This window comes from Halichoerus grypus, chromosome 8 (genome assembly GCF_964656455.1).
Source record: "Halichoerus grypus chromosome 8, mHalGry1.hap1.1, whole genome shotgun sequence".
Classification (NCBI taxonomy): Eukaryota; Metazoa; Chordata; class Mammalia; order Carnivora; family Phocidae; genus Halichoerus; species Halichoerus grypus.
Window position 1 is genome coordinate 62,955,452 of NC_135719.1, and position 16,582 is coordinate 62,972,033.

The following is a 16,582-nucleotide window of genomic DNA, read 5'->3' on the forward strand; positions in this document are numbered from 1 at the left end:
ATGTTGGGCTCCAGACTCCTTGCTCGGCAGGGAGCCTGCTTCTCCATGTCCCTCTGCCTACCATTCCCCCTGCGTGTGCTCTCTCTCTGTCAAATAAATAAATAAAATCTTAAAAAAAAGAAATGGATTATTTAATATTTAAGATTTTTCTAGATGTCTTTTTGTTGCTGTTTTCTCTTTTATTGCTCTTGTCAGAGAACATATTCTGAATGATTTCAATTATTTGTAACTTTTGAGATTTGTCTTATGGTACAGCGTAGGTTCATCTTGGTGAATGTTCTATGTTCCATTAGTTTAAAAGAGTGTGGATTCTGTACTTGTAAGGTATAGTTGTTCTGTAAATGTCAATTAAGTTAAATTGATTGACTTAAGTATTGTTCAAATCTTTTATCTCCTTACTGATGTGTGTGTGTATGTGTGTGTGTGTGTGTGTACATACTTGATTTATCAATTACTCTGGTGTGTTAAGATCTCTAACTGTAATTGTGGTTTTTGCCTATATTTCCCTTTAGTTTCATAAATTTCTGCTACATGTATTTCAAGGCTCTTTTATTAGATGCAGACACATTTAGCATTGGTATATCTTCTTAATGAATTGACCTCTTATCACTATGAAATAACCTTATTTATGCCTGGTAATACTTCTTGTCTTGAAGTCTATCTTATCCAATATTAATGTTGACATAATAGTTTCTTATGATTAACAGGTGCATGGTTCTAGAATTTCCATTTTTTTTTTAGAATTTCTATTTCTCTTGAAATATCCCATCTCTTCATGCACCATAATCTAACCTATATTGTAAAATCTTTAACATATTTATAACAGATGCTGTAAAGTCCTTGTCTGCAAGTTACAACTGGGTTCTCAGTGAATTGGTTTGTATCAGCTGTGCTTTCTCTTGATTATGGGTCCCATTTTACTTCTTGCTTGTATTCTTGTAATTGTTTTATTGTGTATTAGACATTATGTGGAAAAATTGTAGAGGATGACGTGTAATTTAGTGTTATTTAGTCTTCAGAAAGCACAAGCCTATTACTCTCCTTGGCATTCAAATTGAGATGTTGATCTTTTTATTCCTCCTAGGCTTGAGTTGAACTTTAGGGTTGGCTTCAGCTTTAATTGGATTGAGTTCACCTGTGACTAACCCAACTTCCAACTTCCCTCATCATAGCCAACTCGTATCTCATCAATATTGAATTGGGAGAAGTCGGGACTGAAGTTTTTTTTACATTTTTGCTTCACCTTTGGAGTCAACTCTGTCAGGGCCCTGGAACCCAAGTACCATAAGAATGTGTTGGCCCAAATAAGTTCTCTGTCTTTCCAGCCCCTCCTCGACTGCTGCTTTTTAGACAAAGCTTGGAAGTGAGGCATAGGGGTCTGGGAAGGGATTGTTTGTCTGACTCATTTGTTTTTGTATTTGGGTGTCTTTCAGACTCCAGTTTGTTCCTCCAGCTCATGCCAACGGCTAAGGTCCAACTGACTTCTCTTCATCTTTGCGAAGTTACTGCACCATGGCAGGCCAACACTTTCCTCAGTGGATGGTCAGAGCTCACTGCCGGGTAAGGAAGCTGCCAGAGCTTTATACTCACTTATAAAGAGAATATTTCTTTTTGGATTTCTGGTCATTAAGGCTTCCAGGTAGGGAGGCTTCACAGGCTTGCAGTTGCACAAGGCTTCGTGATTAAGTGGACCCCACACTTGGTTTAATGGTCTCATGTTACCATCTTAAAATTCTTAATTTTTGAACAAGGGACTTGGCAATGGCACAAATGATGTAGCCAGTCCTGCTTACTGGCACCCACTGCTCTTCACCAACCTCATAGAAAAGTAAGATTTTTATTTTGTCTGGGTTTCTTTTGTTGTTACTATGGGAGCATAGATGTTTTGAATCCTTCTACATTATACTGAGAGCGGAAGTCCATTTTAATTTATGCCTACCTCCTTTTAACATTTACCTTAGAGAACTTTGGGATTTTATATTGAAATTAACTGGAGCTTTCTCATGTAAGTTTCACTTCCTTAATACATTTTTCTAATTTCCTTTAATTGAAATGTGGGTATTATTTTAATGGATAAAGAAGATATCACACACACACACACACACACACACACACACACACACACACCCTGGAATATTGCACAGCCATGAAAACGATGAGATATTGCCATTTGCAACAACATGGATGGACCTAGAAGGTATTATACTAAGTGAAATAAATCAGACAGAGAAAGACAAAAACCATATAATTTCACTTACATGTGGAATCTAAAAAGCAAAACAAATGAATAAACAAACAAAAGCAGAACCAGAACTATAAAAACAGAGAACAAACTGATAGTTGCCAGAGTTAGGGGGTTGTGCAAAATGGGTGAAGAAGAATAGATACAGGCTTCTAGTTGTGCAATAAATAAGCCACAGGAATAAAAGGTCCAGCATAGAGAATATAGACAGTGATATTGTGATAGTGCTGTATGGTGATAGATGGTAGCTACACTTGTGGTGAGCAGAGCATAACCTACAGAGTTGTTGAATCACTATGTTGTACACCTGAAACTAATGTAATGTGTGTCAACTGTACTCAAATAAAAAAATTTTTTTTTTAAATGTGGGTATTATTTTTAGTGCTTTGTACTAGAAATGGTTTGATAACCATTATAAGAAAAAAAGGCAACATTTAGATTGTTTTAATTAGCCTCTTTATATTCCATGTATTTCTAAATATACTGATAGCTTCCTTCTAGCAAAACTACTACACTCACTCTCTCTGAAGATATTGTATCCTGAACATTTTTTTTGTCTCTAAGCATTCTGTGCACACCATCTTATTTATTACCTTCTCAGTCTAGAGTCCCATGTTTTCCATTAAATTTTTTTCACAGCTCTATGCAGCTTTGCTTTTGAATACTTATTTTTATAATGATTGTCACATATACCTTTTATTTTGTTATTTGTTATTGTCTGTTATATATTTGCTTATATTCATCATATATTTTAACAGTATTAGAGAATGAGATATTCTCTTGAACCTCAAGTGTGTAGATATTTTTACAAAAATATGGTGATTTTGTAATCTTGATCATTTTATATATTGCTGTGAAATATGTATTTTAGTAAATTAAAATATACTACAATCTTTTCAGACATGTCAATATCAGATCATTAGGATACTGTATTAGGATATTCTGAATTCCTCTATTTTTTTTTTTTAAGATTTTATTTATTTATTTGACAGAGAGCAAGAGCAGGAATACAAGCAGGGGGAGTGGGAGAGGGAGAAGCAGGCTTCCCGTGGAGCAGGGAGCCCAAAGTGAGGCTCAATCCCAGGACCATTATCATGACCTGAGCTGAAGGCAGATACTTAACAACTGAGCCACCCAGGCATCCCTGAATTCCTCTTATTTGTCCTTCTTCTAACTGGTTTTTCACTCTCTAGAATTGGTCTTACTATTCTTCTAAATAACAACACATTTCTCTGACATTTATCTACTCATTTCTTCATTAATTTATACATATTGCAAGTACTTACTATGCACTAACCCTGAGCCAGTCACTGTATGAAATTTTGACAGTTCAGCAGTGATTATACCATAGTTTCTATCCTCATATAGATATGAATCTGCTGTGTGTTACAATAGATAATCATTTGGGGGAATAAGGAAGGCTTCATAGAAAAAGTTACTTTTAATTTGATCTTTAAAATAAGAGTTAAATAGGCCAAGAAGGGATTGGAGGGAGAGGGCTTGGGACAGGGAACCTTCCAAGCAGAAGAAAGAATGTGTACACAGTCTCTAAGGCAAGGAAGAACAAGATGTGGTCTTGATTAAAATTAATTTGTCTAATGAAAGAATATGTTTTCAACTTATGAGGAAACTACTAATAAAAATGAGATTATTATTTATTACACTGAAATATTCAAATATTTAAATTATTTTCACCATGTCACTAGTGTGGCCTTTTAAATACATCATCAGCAAGAGGGGCAAGTTACTATATTTTTGGCTCTGAATTTATTGTAGACACCATCCAAGATAGTCCAAAATATCTCGGAACTCTTGTAGGAATTTGAAATGAGGATATTCAAGAGGATTCATGTGGAGTTTTTTTCTAGGAGCAATATATAAGAGGGAAGCCTTTTATGGAATTTGGTTTGGAGGCTTGGGATTTAAACATTGATCTCTGTACCTTTCTAAAGTGCAGGGACTTTACAAAGTGAGTATTTTACAATGTCTTATGGCTCTGAAAATTATAACTTAAGTCCAGTATCATTTACGTAAGTAAATTATATGTAAACATCATAAACAGTCTGATTTTATGTTAATTGGCAATATTGATTTTACTTCATTAGAAAATGCAAAAACCTCCAAAGAACATTGAAGAATTCTTAAAGTTTCAAAATTGGGTGAGTAGAACATCTATTTTATGTGCCAATACATCTTTTAAAATATCACTTGTAGAGGGGTGCCTGGGTGGCTCAGTCAGTTAAGCGTCTGACTCTTGATTTCGGCTCAGGTCATGATCTTAGGGTTGTGAGATCGATTGAGCCCCTGCTTGGGATTGTCCCTCTGCCTCTCTCTTTCTCTCTCTCTCCCTCCCCCTCTCTAAAAAACTAAAAAATAAAAAAAATATCAGTTGTGGAGATGTGGGAGGCTTAGGAAAAGACTTTAGGAATAGAAATTCAAAAAACTACATTTCAGTGTGGGAAATACTTATAAATATTTATCTCTTTTCAGTAGGCTCTATGTTGTAGCCTTTCCCTCTTGTCAATATTCTGTTCTCTTTTTGACTTTGAGAAAATTCTAGTTTTATATCCTATCAGAAGAATTATACAAACATTTTAAATAGTTTTGCTGATGTAGGGTGTTTGTCTAAATACACCTTAAAGACTATCCGATAGGGGCACCTGGGTGGCTCAGTTGTTAAGCATCTGCCTTCGGCTCAGGTCATGATCCCAGGGTCTTGGGATTGAGACCCGCATCGGGCTCCCTGCTCAATGGGAAGCCTGCTTCTCCCTCTCCCACTCCCCACTGCTTGTGTTCCCTCTCTTGCTGTCTCTCTGTCAAAAAATAAATAAAAAATATTAAAAAAAAAAAAGACTGTCTGATAATTATGAGTACTTACCTCATTTATCCATGTACCACAGCTTAGACTAACAAGTAGTTTGCAGAGGTGTTCAGTTTCCTTGATTGTTGAATCAGAGTGAAATATTCAAAATGTATTTTCATGTTGAAAGCTCTAGTTTCCATTATTATGAGTAATACTGACTTCTGGGGTTATTGGGCTTGCTACAAGCTTTCCCTTGGGTCTATACACTTGTGAGTCTGAAGGTCAGGTTTGTTTTGCATTGAAGAATGGCAAGAGGAACACCTGGGTGGCTCAGTCGGTTAAGCCTCTGCCTTTGGCTTGGGTTATGAACCCAGGGTCCTGGGAAGTCGTCCTCCATGGGGCTCCCTGCTCAGCAGGGAGCCTGCTTCTCCCTCGGCCTGCAACTCTCTCTGCTTATGCTCTCTCTCTCTCTCTCAAATAAATAAGTAAATAAAATCTTTAAAAAAAAAAAAAAGAATGTCAAGAGCTAGGATAAAGATGTTAGTGTGGAAAACAGAGAGAAAAGGAGGCTTTTTTTAATGAGGTGTGTACATTGGACTTTAAATAATTTGCACCTATTTATGCTTATATATAAACAGAATTTGCTACAACTAAAGTGTTGAGAATAGAATTTCAAAAATATCTATTTTTAAACATCTATTTTCTGTTCTTTGTTTAAATAATTTTTTTTTTAATGTTTTAGAAAAGCACTGAGTTCCCTTTAGGAGCAAATAGAAAATGAAAATATTCCTAGTTTATAAGAGTTTATTTCAATCACTGTGGCAGAGCCTAATTTTTTAAACTACTATTAAGACAAGCTTTTTGCAATTATTTTGATTTAAATGATGGAAATGTGCTGTAACCTAATCACAATGTTTGAGGTCTTTTAATGCCAAGGGAAAAGGATTATAGTTAAAATCAAGCCAAACTCAGTGAATAATTATGGAGACATTTGGACTATACCATCATACATGTTTAAGAATCTATGATTTCAGATGAAAATTTCTAATTATTTGAATTGGAAAATGCATAATCACTCTGCTTAAGAATAATGCTAATCAAATCAAGATCATAGGTTTACACCAGCCCTTCACCAAAGACAATAAAATCAATATCAAAGCATATGTCTTACTAACGGCGTGTAAGCAGCACTATCTTTGTATGCACTTATATTGATAGCCTTCAGTTTTTATCAGATGGCATTTGATAAAACAACATATATCCATTTGCACCATTTTATCATTTATAGGTTTATCTGTAAAATGTTTTTTATTGTCTGGATTTCCCAGCCAAATACTTGTATTCTGTAATTACTTTTTTTAAGGTATGTCTATGTCTCTGCATTGCCAAGCTATTGGATGTTTGAAAACATCCAGGAATAAAATGACTGGATATTTAATTTTTTGTTTGCTGGACAAAACTTTTGTCTAGAGGCATTGGTAAGAAGGTAATAATAACTTCCTCAAATTCACTCAAGAAATATTTTTGAGTACCTATTACATGCCAACCACATGAATAATTAGAATATATCAGTGAATAAAAATAGAAAAAGATCCCCACCTTCATGGAGCTGTCATTTTTTTAGAAATGAGGCATATGATAAACAAACAAATGAATAAAACAAAACAGAAATTAAAATATATTCTAAACTGCTTATGGCTTCCTGGAAAGCCTATCTATTTAATTTCCCTCTAAACTATAAAAGCAAAGGTATGTATGTGCATAGTGGTGTAGTGGTTAAGAACAGAGGCTCTGGTGTCAGATTGCCTATGCTCAGATCCCAGCTCTGCTACTAGCTAGCAGTAGACCAGGACCTGGAACCTACATGTTAGCTGGTAGTTTCTCATGTCTTATAATTTATCTTTTGTCACATCATCTAAAGGTGTCCATTTTGGCTGATTCCTACCATTTTTATCTTTCTTTTGTAATTTTAATATTTTATAACTTCTACTCCTATCTTTCCCCTCTTCCTCTTATTATAGTTCTGTGTACTTTTTTTTTACCTTCAGTCATTTCTCATTCATCTATTTGATCAATTTCCATATTCTCTTCCTGCTTCTTTTCCCCTTACTCCATCACCATTCTGTTTCTATTTTTATTTTTATAAAAATATTTTATATTCTATTTTTATAACAGCCTCTTGTTCCTTTTTTGTAATTTAATTTAATTTTATTATGTTATGTTAGTCACCATACAATACATCATTTGTTTTTGATGTAGTGTTCCACGATCCATTGTTTTCATATAACACCCAGTGCTCCATGCAGTACGTGCACTCCTTAATACCCATCACCGGGCTAACCCACCCCCCACCCCCCTCCCCTCTAAAACCCTCAGTTTGTTTCTCAGAGTCCATAGTCTCTCATGGTTTGTCTCTCCCTCCAATGTCCCCCCCTTCATTTTTCCCTTCCTTCTCCTAATGTCCTCCATGCTATTCCTTAAGTTCCACAAATAAGTGAAACCGTATGATAATTAACTTTCTCTGCTTGACTTATTTCACTTAGCATAATCTCCTCCAGTCCCATCCATGTTGATGTAAAAGTTGGGTATTCATCCTTTCTGATGGCTAAGTAATATTCCATTGTATATATGGACCACATCTTCCTTATCCATTCATCTGTTAAAGGGCATCTCAGCTCTTTCCACAGTTTGGCTATTGCAGACATTGCTGCTATGAACATAGGATTGCATATGGCCGTTCTTTTCACTACATTTGTGTCTTTGGGGTAAATACCCAGGGGTGCAATTGCTGGGTCATAGGGTAGCTCTATTTGTAATTTTTTGAGGCACCTCCACACTGTTTTCCAAAGTGGCTGTACCAACTTGCATTCCCACCAACAGTGTAACAGGGTTCCCCTTTCTCCACAACCTCTCCAACATTTGTTCTTTCTTGCTTTGTCAATTTTTGCCATTCTAATTGGTGTAAGGTGGTATCTCAGTGTGGTTTTGATTTGAATTTCCCTGATGGCTAATGATGATGAACATTTTTTCATGTGTCTGTTAGCCATTTGTATGTCTTCTTTGGAGAAGTGTCTGTTCATGTCATCTGCCCATTTTTTGAGTTGATTATTTGTTTTTTGGCTGTTGAGTTTGAGAAGTTCTTTATAGATCTTGGAAATCAGTGCTTTGTCTGTAGTGTCATTTGCAAATATCTTCTCCCATTCTGTGGGTTGCCTCTTTGTTTTGTTGACTGTTTCCTTTGCTGTGCAGAAGCTTTTTATCTTGATGAGGTCCCAAAAGTTCATTTTTGCTTTTGCTTCACTAGCCTTTGGAGATGTATCTTGAAAGAAGTTGCTGAGGCCGATGTCAAAGAGGTTACTGCCTATGTTCTCCTCTAGGATTTTGATGGATTCCTGTCTCACATTGAGGTCTTTCATCCATTTTGAGTTTATCTTTGTGAATGGTGTTAGAGAATGGTCAAGTTTCATTCTTCTGCATGTGGCTGTCCAATTTTCCCAGCACCATTTATTGAAGAGACTGTCTTTTTTCCATTGCATATTTTTTCCTGCTTTGTCGAAGATTATTTGACCATAGAGTTGAGGGTCCGTATCTGGGCTCTCTATTCTGTTCCATTGGCCTATATGTCTGTTTTTGTGCCAGTACCATGCTGTCTTAGTGATCACTGCTTTGTAATAGAGCTTGAAATCAGGCAACGTGATGCCCCCAGCTTTGTTTTTCTTTTTCAACATTTCCTTGGCAAACAGCCTCCCCTTCCACCAGTGTTGCATTATTATCAATTCTCTTACTTATCCTATTCATTCATTCATTTAATAATTTTTATTCACTACCTACCAGGTCCCAGGTATTGTTCTGGACACTGGAGATACGACAATGAACAAATCAGAGAAAAATCCTTGCCATTGTGGAATTTGCATCACCCTGCTTTTGCACTATTTCTCTTTAGTGTCATACTTTTTTAGTCCTTTCCAGTTCTTTAGGTACTGGAAAATTGAATTCTTTCCTTATTTATACATCACATTTGATCTTCCCTGTTATTTATTTCTTCTTCTGTGTCTTGTTTTTCTGCTTTCATGTGACTTTTATCTAGAAATGCTTTAATTAATCTTCTCTCGGTGCACTGGTATCAATTTTCATTAACAAGTCTACTGCATTTGTAATCAAGACCTAGAGGGTACTCAGATTCCTACCGTGATTTTTCTCACAGGATCAAAGGTACTTTATGATAGAATAATTATTTCAATCCAATTTTCTTTATTTAGGGAACAGCCTGTTTGTTTGTTGTCTGTCTGTTTATTCATCTGCCCATCCATCCATCAATCCATTTATTTAAATCCCTCCTTATATTAAAACTTAAGGGAAGAAGAGCTAAAAGTCACTTCTTCTAACGTCATTCTTCGTATTTCTTACCCTTTTTTTGGATACCTTGGCACTGTTTTTTAGGGCTTAGGTCATGGGTGAAGACCTAACCATATATTCAGTAAACAATCTCTTTTCAAACTTCAAAGTCTCTCTAGTGGCTACTAGGCTCAATCTCTAGTTGTATACTAGCATGCAATATTTTGTGCTTCTGCCACTGCTAAAGTTTAATTGCCATAATTAAAGTAAACATAACAAGTACAGAGCCAGTTCTTTCTTCACTGGCCTTTTAAATAAGATAAATGTTTTCCTGAAGTTATCACTGAAGACTATAGTGCTATAATGGAGAATTTAACTCTTCAGGGAACAGAAATTTCCAGTCCAATTCTTTTGTCTCTTAGGAATTAGAATACATTTGCTTTATAAATGAATATAATTGCCATGGACTCTGGATGTTTAAACCCTAGTAGTGCTGATTTTCTCTCTGGCAGTAATGACTTCACTTTAGCCTGGCAGCTTGTTGGCTTATTGGCTACTCCTGTTTAGCTTCCCCCTAGGTCTGACTACAGAAGTTACTTTCAGATGATATTCTATTCAAGGAGCAACTGGATGAAGGCAAAATAGAAAAGAATAATAGAGGAAAGTAATTAGAGAAGTGGAGGGGAAAGGCAGGTATGAGCTACTACAAGATCATCATCTGGTGTCCATTTAATCATGCAGCCACAAAGAAGCCAGTAAAAGAATCAGGGCTTATTTACACATCACCTTCTTTACGTTAATGGCTTTGGGACACCAGTCAATCTCCTGATTACCTTGAGAAAGTACAGAAGACAGAGTCTAATCAGGCTTATAGGATTTCAGGATACTTTATTCACCTTGTAATATACCTCAGTATCTTAGGAATAAGGATTGTGATATCTCAAGTCTGACATAAAGGATATATTTTCATAAAGGTATGTGTATATTGTAAAATCTTGTCAAATGCCATTTCTATTTTCACCTCTTTCCTCTCTCCCAACACCCCTAACAATAGCAACGCATGACCCATAAGGACTGCGTTTCCAAATGTGGCTGTCATTCTGACTTGACAGTGTTTGTCTCCAGGGATTGTATGCTGTGATCATACCTGATTCTTCTGAGGTCTTTGTACTTTTTGGCACATAATACGCAAATTTTAATGCAGGAAAACTTCTCCAGGTGGTTGTGTCTTGTTTAAGGTACACATTTGTAGGATTTGGGAGATGGCACTTAATGTATCAAAGTATATTCTTTTTTCTAAAATGACAGGGGGACCTAGATATCTGTGGGAAAGTTTTCCAGAATTAAAAGCTGGGTATTTTTCAGGTACCTGTTATTATTAGAGAGCATAATTCATAAATCAGACGTGTATGATGGGTTTAGGAAGCCTTTAAAGGAAGAAAAAGGCAGGTGGAATAAACCAACACATGTTTATAATTCCTGATCTGCAGACATTAGATTTATTCCCATTTAGCTAAATTCCCAGAGTATCTCACCCAAATTCCTTTAAAGAGTTTTATCCTCTGTAGATTTTCTACCAATCAAAAAAGTCTTTTACTCATAAACCCTTAATTATGTAGGCTAACTTTGTTTTGCTATTAGTTGATTATATTAAAAGATAATCTTATATTTAGATTTTCAAATATGGTTATGATTCCCCTTCCTTTACCTTTCTTTTTTCCCCTTCCTCTCTTTCCCTTCCTGAACAATTTAGTCCCAAAGCCATTTGGGGGCCCAGACAAGGCAGGTGTCCATATTTGCCCTGGGGAGGAGGATATGCTGTGATGGCTCTGAGCAAGCTCTCTGAACTCAACCATGATGAGGAGAGTATTCATATGACACCAAAGGTGTCAGAGCTCAAGGGAATGAGATGGTAGCCACCTGCAGCTGGGGACGAAGGTTTTTTCAAGGAGGTGTGGAGGTAGGCTGTGGCTTGTATGGGAATTCAGAGCCCAAGCAGGGGTAACAAAGGTGTCCCTGCAGAATTGGCAGCCTGGGATTGGATGTCAGAGTCGAAGCAGGATGAAAAGGGCATCTACATAAAAAAGAGGCTCCCAGTGGATAGGAGAGATTGGTTACCTGAAAAGATTGATCAAATATGTACATTAAAGATAATGGCAACTAGATTTTCCACTGTTAGAGATGGTAATTGTGATATGGAAAAAGAGAAAACTAAAATGTTTGGAATTGGAATTTCAGGTTTCAGTGTGAACTCATGGTTTTAAATACATGGAGGCCAAGAAAAGACTGGGGAATTTTTAGACTGAAGGAGACTAAAGACATATGAAGCCCAAACGTAATAAGTGATACTGAACTAGATCCTTTTGCTATAAAGGGCATTACTGTTTCAGTTGATAAGACGTGACCAGAGTCAAACTTAGATGGGAACAATGTATCAATGCCAATTCCTAATTCTGATGGTTGTATTTTGATTATGTAGGAGAATGTTTTTGTTTTTGGGAAATACATACTAATGTATTCAAGGATGATGGGGCATCAGTCAAGTAAGCAACTTACTTTCAAATGATTCAGAAAGGTTTTTTGTAAAACATGTGAAACTTTTGGGGTACCTGGGTGGCCCAGTTGTTAAGGGTCTGCTTTCAGCTCAGGTCATGATCCCAGGGTCCCGGGATCTAGCCAGCATCAGGCTCTCTTAGCGAGAAGCCTGCTTCTCCCTCTCCCACTCCCCCTGCTTGTGTTCCCTCTCTTGCTGTGTCTCTTTCTGTCATATAAATAAATAAAATCTTTAAAAAAAAATCTGAAACTTCTAAAGTTTATGATTGTTTCACTTTTTTTAGAAATGCATTTAATGAAAAGTAATGCTGTGTTGTACAATATGTTGGGCACCTGAAACTAATATAACATTGTATGTCAATTATACTTCAATAATGTAAAAGAAGGTAATGCTGTGGAATTAAATCTCAGTTTTAGCTCATTGATTTAGAACTCTATTATTTAAATTTAAATATAATTAAATTAATATAAATATTTTTATTAATATAAATTTAATTAATTAGGGCGCCTGGGTGGCTCAGTTGGTTAAGCGACTGCCTTCGGCTCAGGTCATGATCCTGGAGTCCCTGGATCGAGTCCCACGTCGGGCTCCCTGCTCAGCGGGGGGTCTGCTTCTCCCTCTGACCCTCTTCCCTCTCGTGCTGTCTGTCTCTCATTCTCTCTCTCAAATAAATAAATAAAATCTTTAAAAAAAAAAAAATTAAATAAATAAATAAATAAATTTAATTAATTAAATTTAATTAATTATATCATTATAATTAAATTTAAATAATTAAGTTAAAATTAAATATAATTTAAATTTTTAAATTATTTAAATTTAAAAATGACTTAGGTTATATTCTCTCACATTTTTTGCAGGATTATTGGCCAAGGGAAATCCATTTTGGAGATAGTGATGAATGGTTACACACTGTGAAGAAAATAAAAGAAGATAGTTCATTTACTTCAATTTATACACATCTGTGGGAAACTGTCCCTCGAAAACATGATGCACTCATGGCCATGGAGTCAAGATTAGAGGAATGTTCAGTCCTTTTGAAAAGCCATGCCTCTAAAATATTTGAGTGGCGGAGCATAATTTTTGATACAAGTAAACCTTATTTTTGATGAGTAAAGTAATGGTCAGTTTTGTGTGTCTGTGTGCATTCTCATAAAGAATGAAATCCTAATGTATAAAATATCTACGAACATAAACATTATTTTATTTTATTTTTAAAACTTCTTCATTTCCACAGAGTTCAATCAAGATTTTTAGTTGAACATGAACATGTGGATTTAATGAAAGTGTTGTTAGAACAAAGCCTAAAATAGTTGTGAACTTTGTTAAGCTGCAGCGGAGGTGGCTGAGTATCAGGGAAACAGGGTTAGATCAGTTCTGTATTGGTACTTGAGACAAGCAAGTCAGCAAGGGTCAGAACATAAGAACAGAAACACATAAAATCCAAAGTAAGTTGAGCTACATGAACTAGGTTAGCTTGTATAGGAAGTGTTTAGAATTCAGTGGTGAAAAACTGCAGACTGAGGAAAAAGCATATCTGCCAGTAATGATCATTTTTACTTCTTTTCAGTATTTATATAACATTTTTCTCATCTAGTTGTATTTATTAATACTTCCAGAATAGTTTTAGATACTAATGGTGATTCTTGTATCATTCTTTATGTAATTGGCAAACTTATCATAATACAATCCTTAAAAATGATAATATTAGTTGTACTTATAAAGTATTTTCTATGTATTAAATGCATTTAATTAGTTATATTACTTAAATATTTAATATCCTTTTTTGACCTTGGTTTTTCAAATTCTGAGAATTTGTTTATTATACTACTAATAAATTCACTACTATTTTATTTTAAATTTTCGTATTGAATTTTTAATCACTTTTTAAATTTAAAAAAATATTTTTGAAATTATATAAGCTATATATATTATATTTAGAGAGAGAAATGGAGGGAGACATATAGAGAGAGTGAGCAAGCACAGGTGTGCACTTTCAAAAAAATAATTTTATACTCATTGTCCTCAATATGTAAATATCTGAGTTTGGACTCCAGTCTGGGTTACCTGACTTCAAAGTTGTCTCCCATAAACTTTCACTAGGCCTTGCTCCAAAGTACTGTACTTCACTGAATTTAAGGTGACCATGAAACAACCAGACATAAGTAGCTGAGCTATTTGAAAAACATGGGCTTGTTCAGTAGGAAGGTATTGAGGTAAAACTTTAGATTTATGAGTAAGTACCAAAGATATATTAGTTGGAACATGAGATTTCTAAAAAGAGGAAACAGAAGATACAATATTCATTCATTCAACTAAGGGTATGCATGTCTAGCATTATGCTTATCAAAATAGTTGATCTCATTGAATAGTTTTATATATAATTTCTTTAAAGCATTTAAATTTTTTTCACTTTAAAAGATATATATGTGTGTACATATATGTCTCATTCTTTTAAAGGTTCTAAAGGAAATTTGGAAAGATACAAGGCATTTCTAAGGAAGTACCATAGGAGAAAGAAGATAATGGTATGGTATTTGTTTTCATCTTCCTTGAAAAATTATATTTTCACAGAAAATTATTATAATTTCACAGATAAGCACTGATAGAATTTTTTTTTAATTTTCTTGTTAGTCTTTTATTGTCTATTTGTGTATCTATCTATGTGTTTTTAAAATAGCTAGACTCGGGCGCCTGGGTGGCTCAGTTGGTTAAGCGACTGCCTTCGGCTCAGGTCATGATCCTGGAGTCCCTGGATCGAGTCCCGCATCGGGCTCCCTGCTCGGCAGGGAGTCTGCTTCTCCCTCTGACCCTCCCCCTCTCATGTGCTTGCTCTCTCTCATTCTCTCTCTCTCAAATAAATAAATAAATAATCTTTAAAAAAAAAAAAAAAAAAAAAAAATAAAATAAAATAGCTAGACTCATATTCTTCTTTACACACTTAATATTAGAATGTTGGCATTTTCACATTACTATAAATTACTTGAAGACTTAATTTAATGTATACATTCCAACCTCCAGTTATTTAATAATTTATAATAACCTATACTTAGTAGTGCAGGTTCTGTATCAGTCCTCTTCCTTTAGAAAAAATTAACAATTCTTTCTGATTATTTAGAATTGCTTTGTCAATTTAAAAAAAAAACTCTGATTTTTTTTTATTAGAATTATAATAGACTTTGAATTACTTTTAGAAACTTAATCCTTTTCAAAAATACATTCTAAAATTATATAATGTTAAAGCTATAAAGACTTTAAGTGCCACCACTAGTCTATCCACCTCACTAAATGTTATTTTTCAATTTTCAAAATTACTTTATTTTTTCCTGATTATGACTAAAGTAGTCATTTTAGAAAATTAGAAGAAATAGATGAGCAGTAGAAAGGATAAGCACCCTAATTCTATCATTTATAGATAAATCGCATGTACGTCACTATCTAGTTGTTGCTTTCATTCTTCTTTTATTTTATTTTAAAAAATAATTTAGAAAATTCAGAGTAAATTATATATTTGTAATTCATTAAATGTATTATGAAATTTTCATTAATATATATTCTCCACCATCTTAAAAGTAAACTAATGTAATAGCCCTTTGGTTAGACATTTAGGTAATTTTCATTATTCGCTATTATTTACAAAGCTGTTGTGAACATATTTGGAACTAAAGACTGTGCTTGTCCATGATTATTTTCTTAACATAAATTTCCAGAAGTGGAACCACATAGGAAAAGAAATGTGAAAATCTAAGTGTTTTGATACCTATTGCCAAATTGTTCTCTAGAAAGGCAGTACCAATTTATAACAATAGGGTTTGTGATTGATCTCTTATCCATTTCCTTGTCAACATTTAATACTATATTTTTTGTGGTTTGCACAGTTGATAAGCATAAATGTTATCAATTGTGTATGTTTTACTAATGAAGTTGATACGTTAGGTTTTTCTTAGTCTTTGTGTTTCTTTTACTGTGAATTGCCTATTTATGAAATTTGGCTTTTTTTTTGGCTGTTCTTTTTTTTTATTTCTAAGAGCTGTTTATGCTTTAAAAATATTAACCCCTTCAGTAATATGTATTTCTTTGTTGCCTTTTAAAAGGGTTTTTTTGTCATATAGAATTTTACATTTTTGTGGATCTATAATTTTCTTTTGAAGTTTTCTGCCTTTAGTGCCATATTTAAGAAGACTTTGTCAGAAGATCATACATATATTCACTTGTGTTCTGTTCTATTATTATTGCAGATATTTGTGTGTGTGTGTGTATTTAATTCTTTAATCTACCTAGTGTTTATTTTTGTGTAAGAAAGTAAAACAAGGATTTTATTTTAGGTCATCAGTAAATTTGTGTGATTTTCTTCGTATAAGTTCTAAATATTCCCTGTTAAATTTATTCTTAGGTATCTTAAATTTTTATTACTAATGTCCGTGAAATTGCTTTTCCATTATGTTATTCAGTGGGTTATTGTTGGCATATAGGAAATTATTTTTGATATATACATATTATTCAAGAATGTTAATGGTTTCTCATCTTGTCTTTGATTTGGAAAGAATGCTAGTACTTTGCTACAAGCATCATTTTAAATGTTTAGATAGCTATCTTTTTTTAGATTAATGAAATTTATTTCTATTCCTAGTTTATTAAAGCTTTGTGGATA

General features: G+C 34.3%; 1 protein-coding gene across 2 annotated transcripts in view; it reads left to right on the top strand.

The window, feature by feature from the left end:
• Positions 1 to 16,582, top strand: part of FAM227B (family with sequence similarity 227 member B) — a 210,149-nt gene that overhangs the window by 3,538 nt on the left and 190,029 nt on the right. For both annotated transcript variants that reach the window (XM_078079389.1, XM_078079388.1), the window contains exons 3-6: positions 1,434 to 1,560; positions 4,348 to 4,401; positions 12,792 to 13,023; positions 14,392 to 14,459. In XM_078079389.1, coding sequence (XP_077935515.1) covers positions 1,513 to 1,560; positions 4,348 to 4,401; positions 12,792 to 13,023; positions 14,392 to 14,459 — 402 coding nt within the window. In that variant the 5' untranslated portion in view covers positions 1,434 to 1,512. The remainder of the gene's footprint in view (positions 1 to 1,433; positions 1,561 to 4,347; positions 4,402 to 12,791; positions 13,024 to 14,391; positions 14,460 to 16,582) is intronic.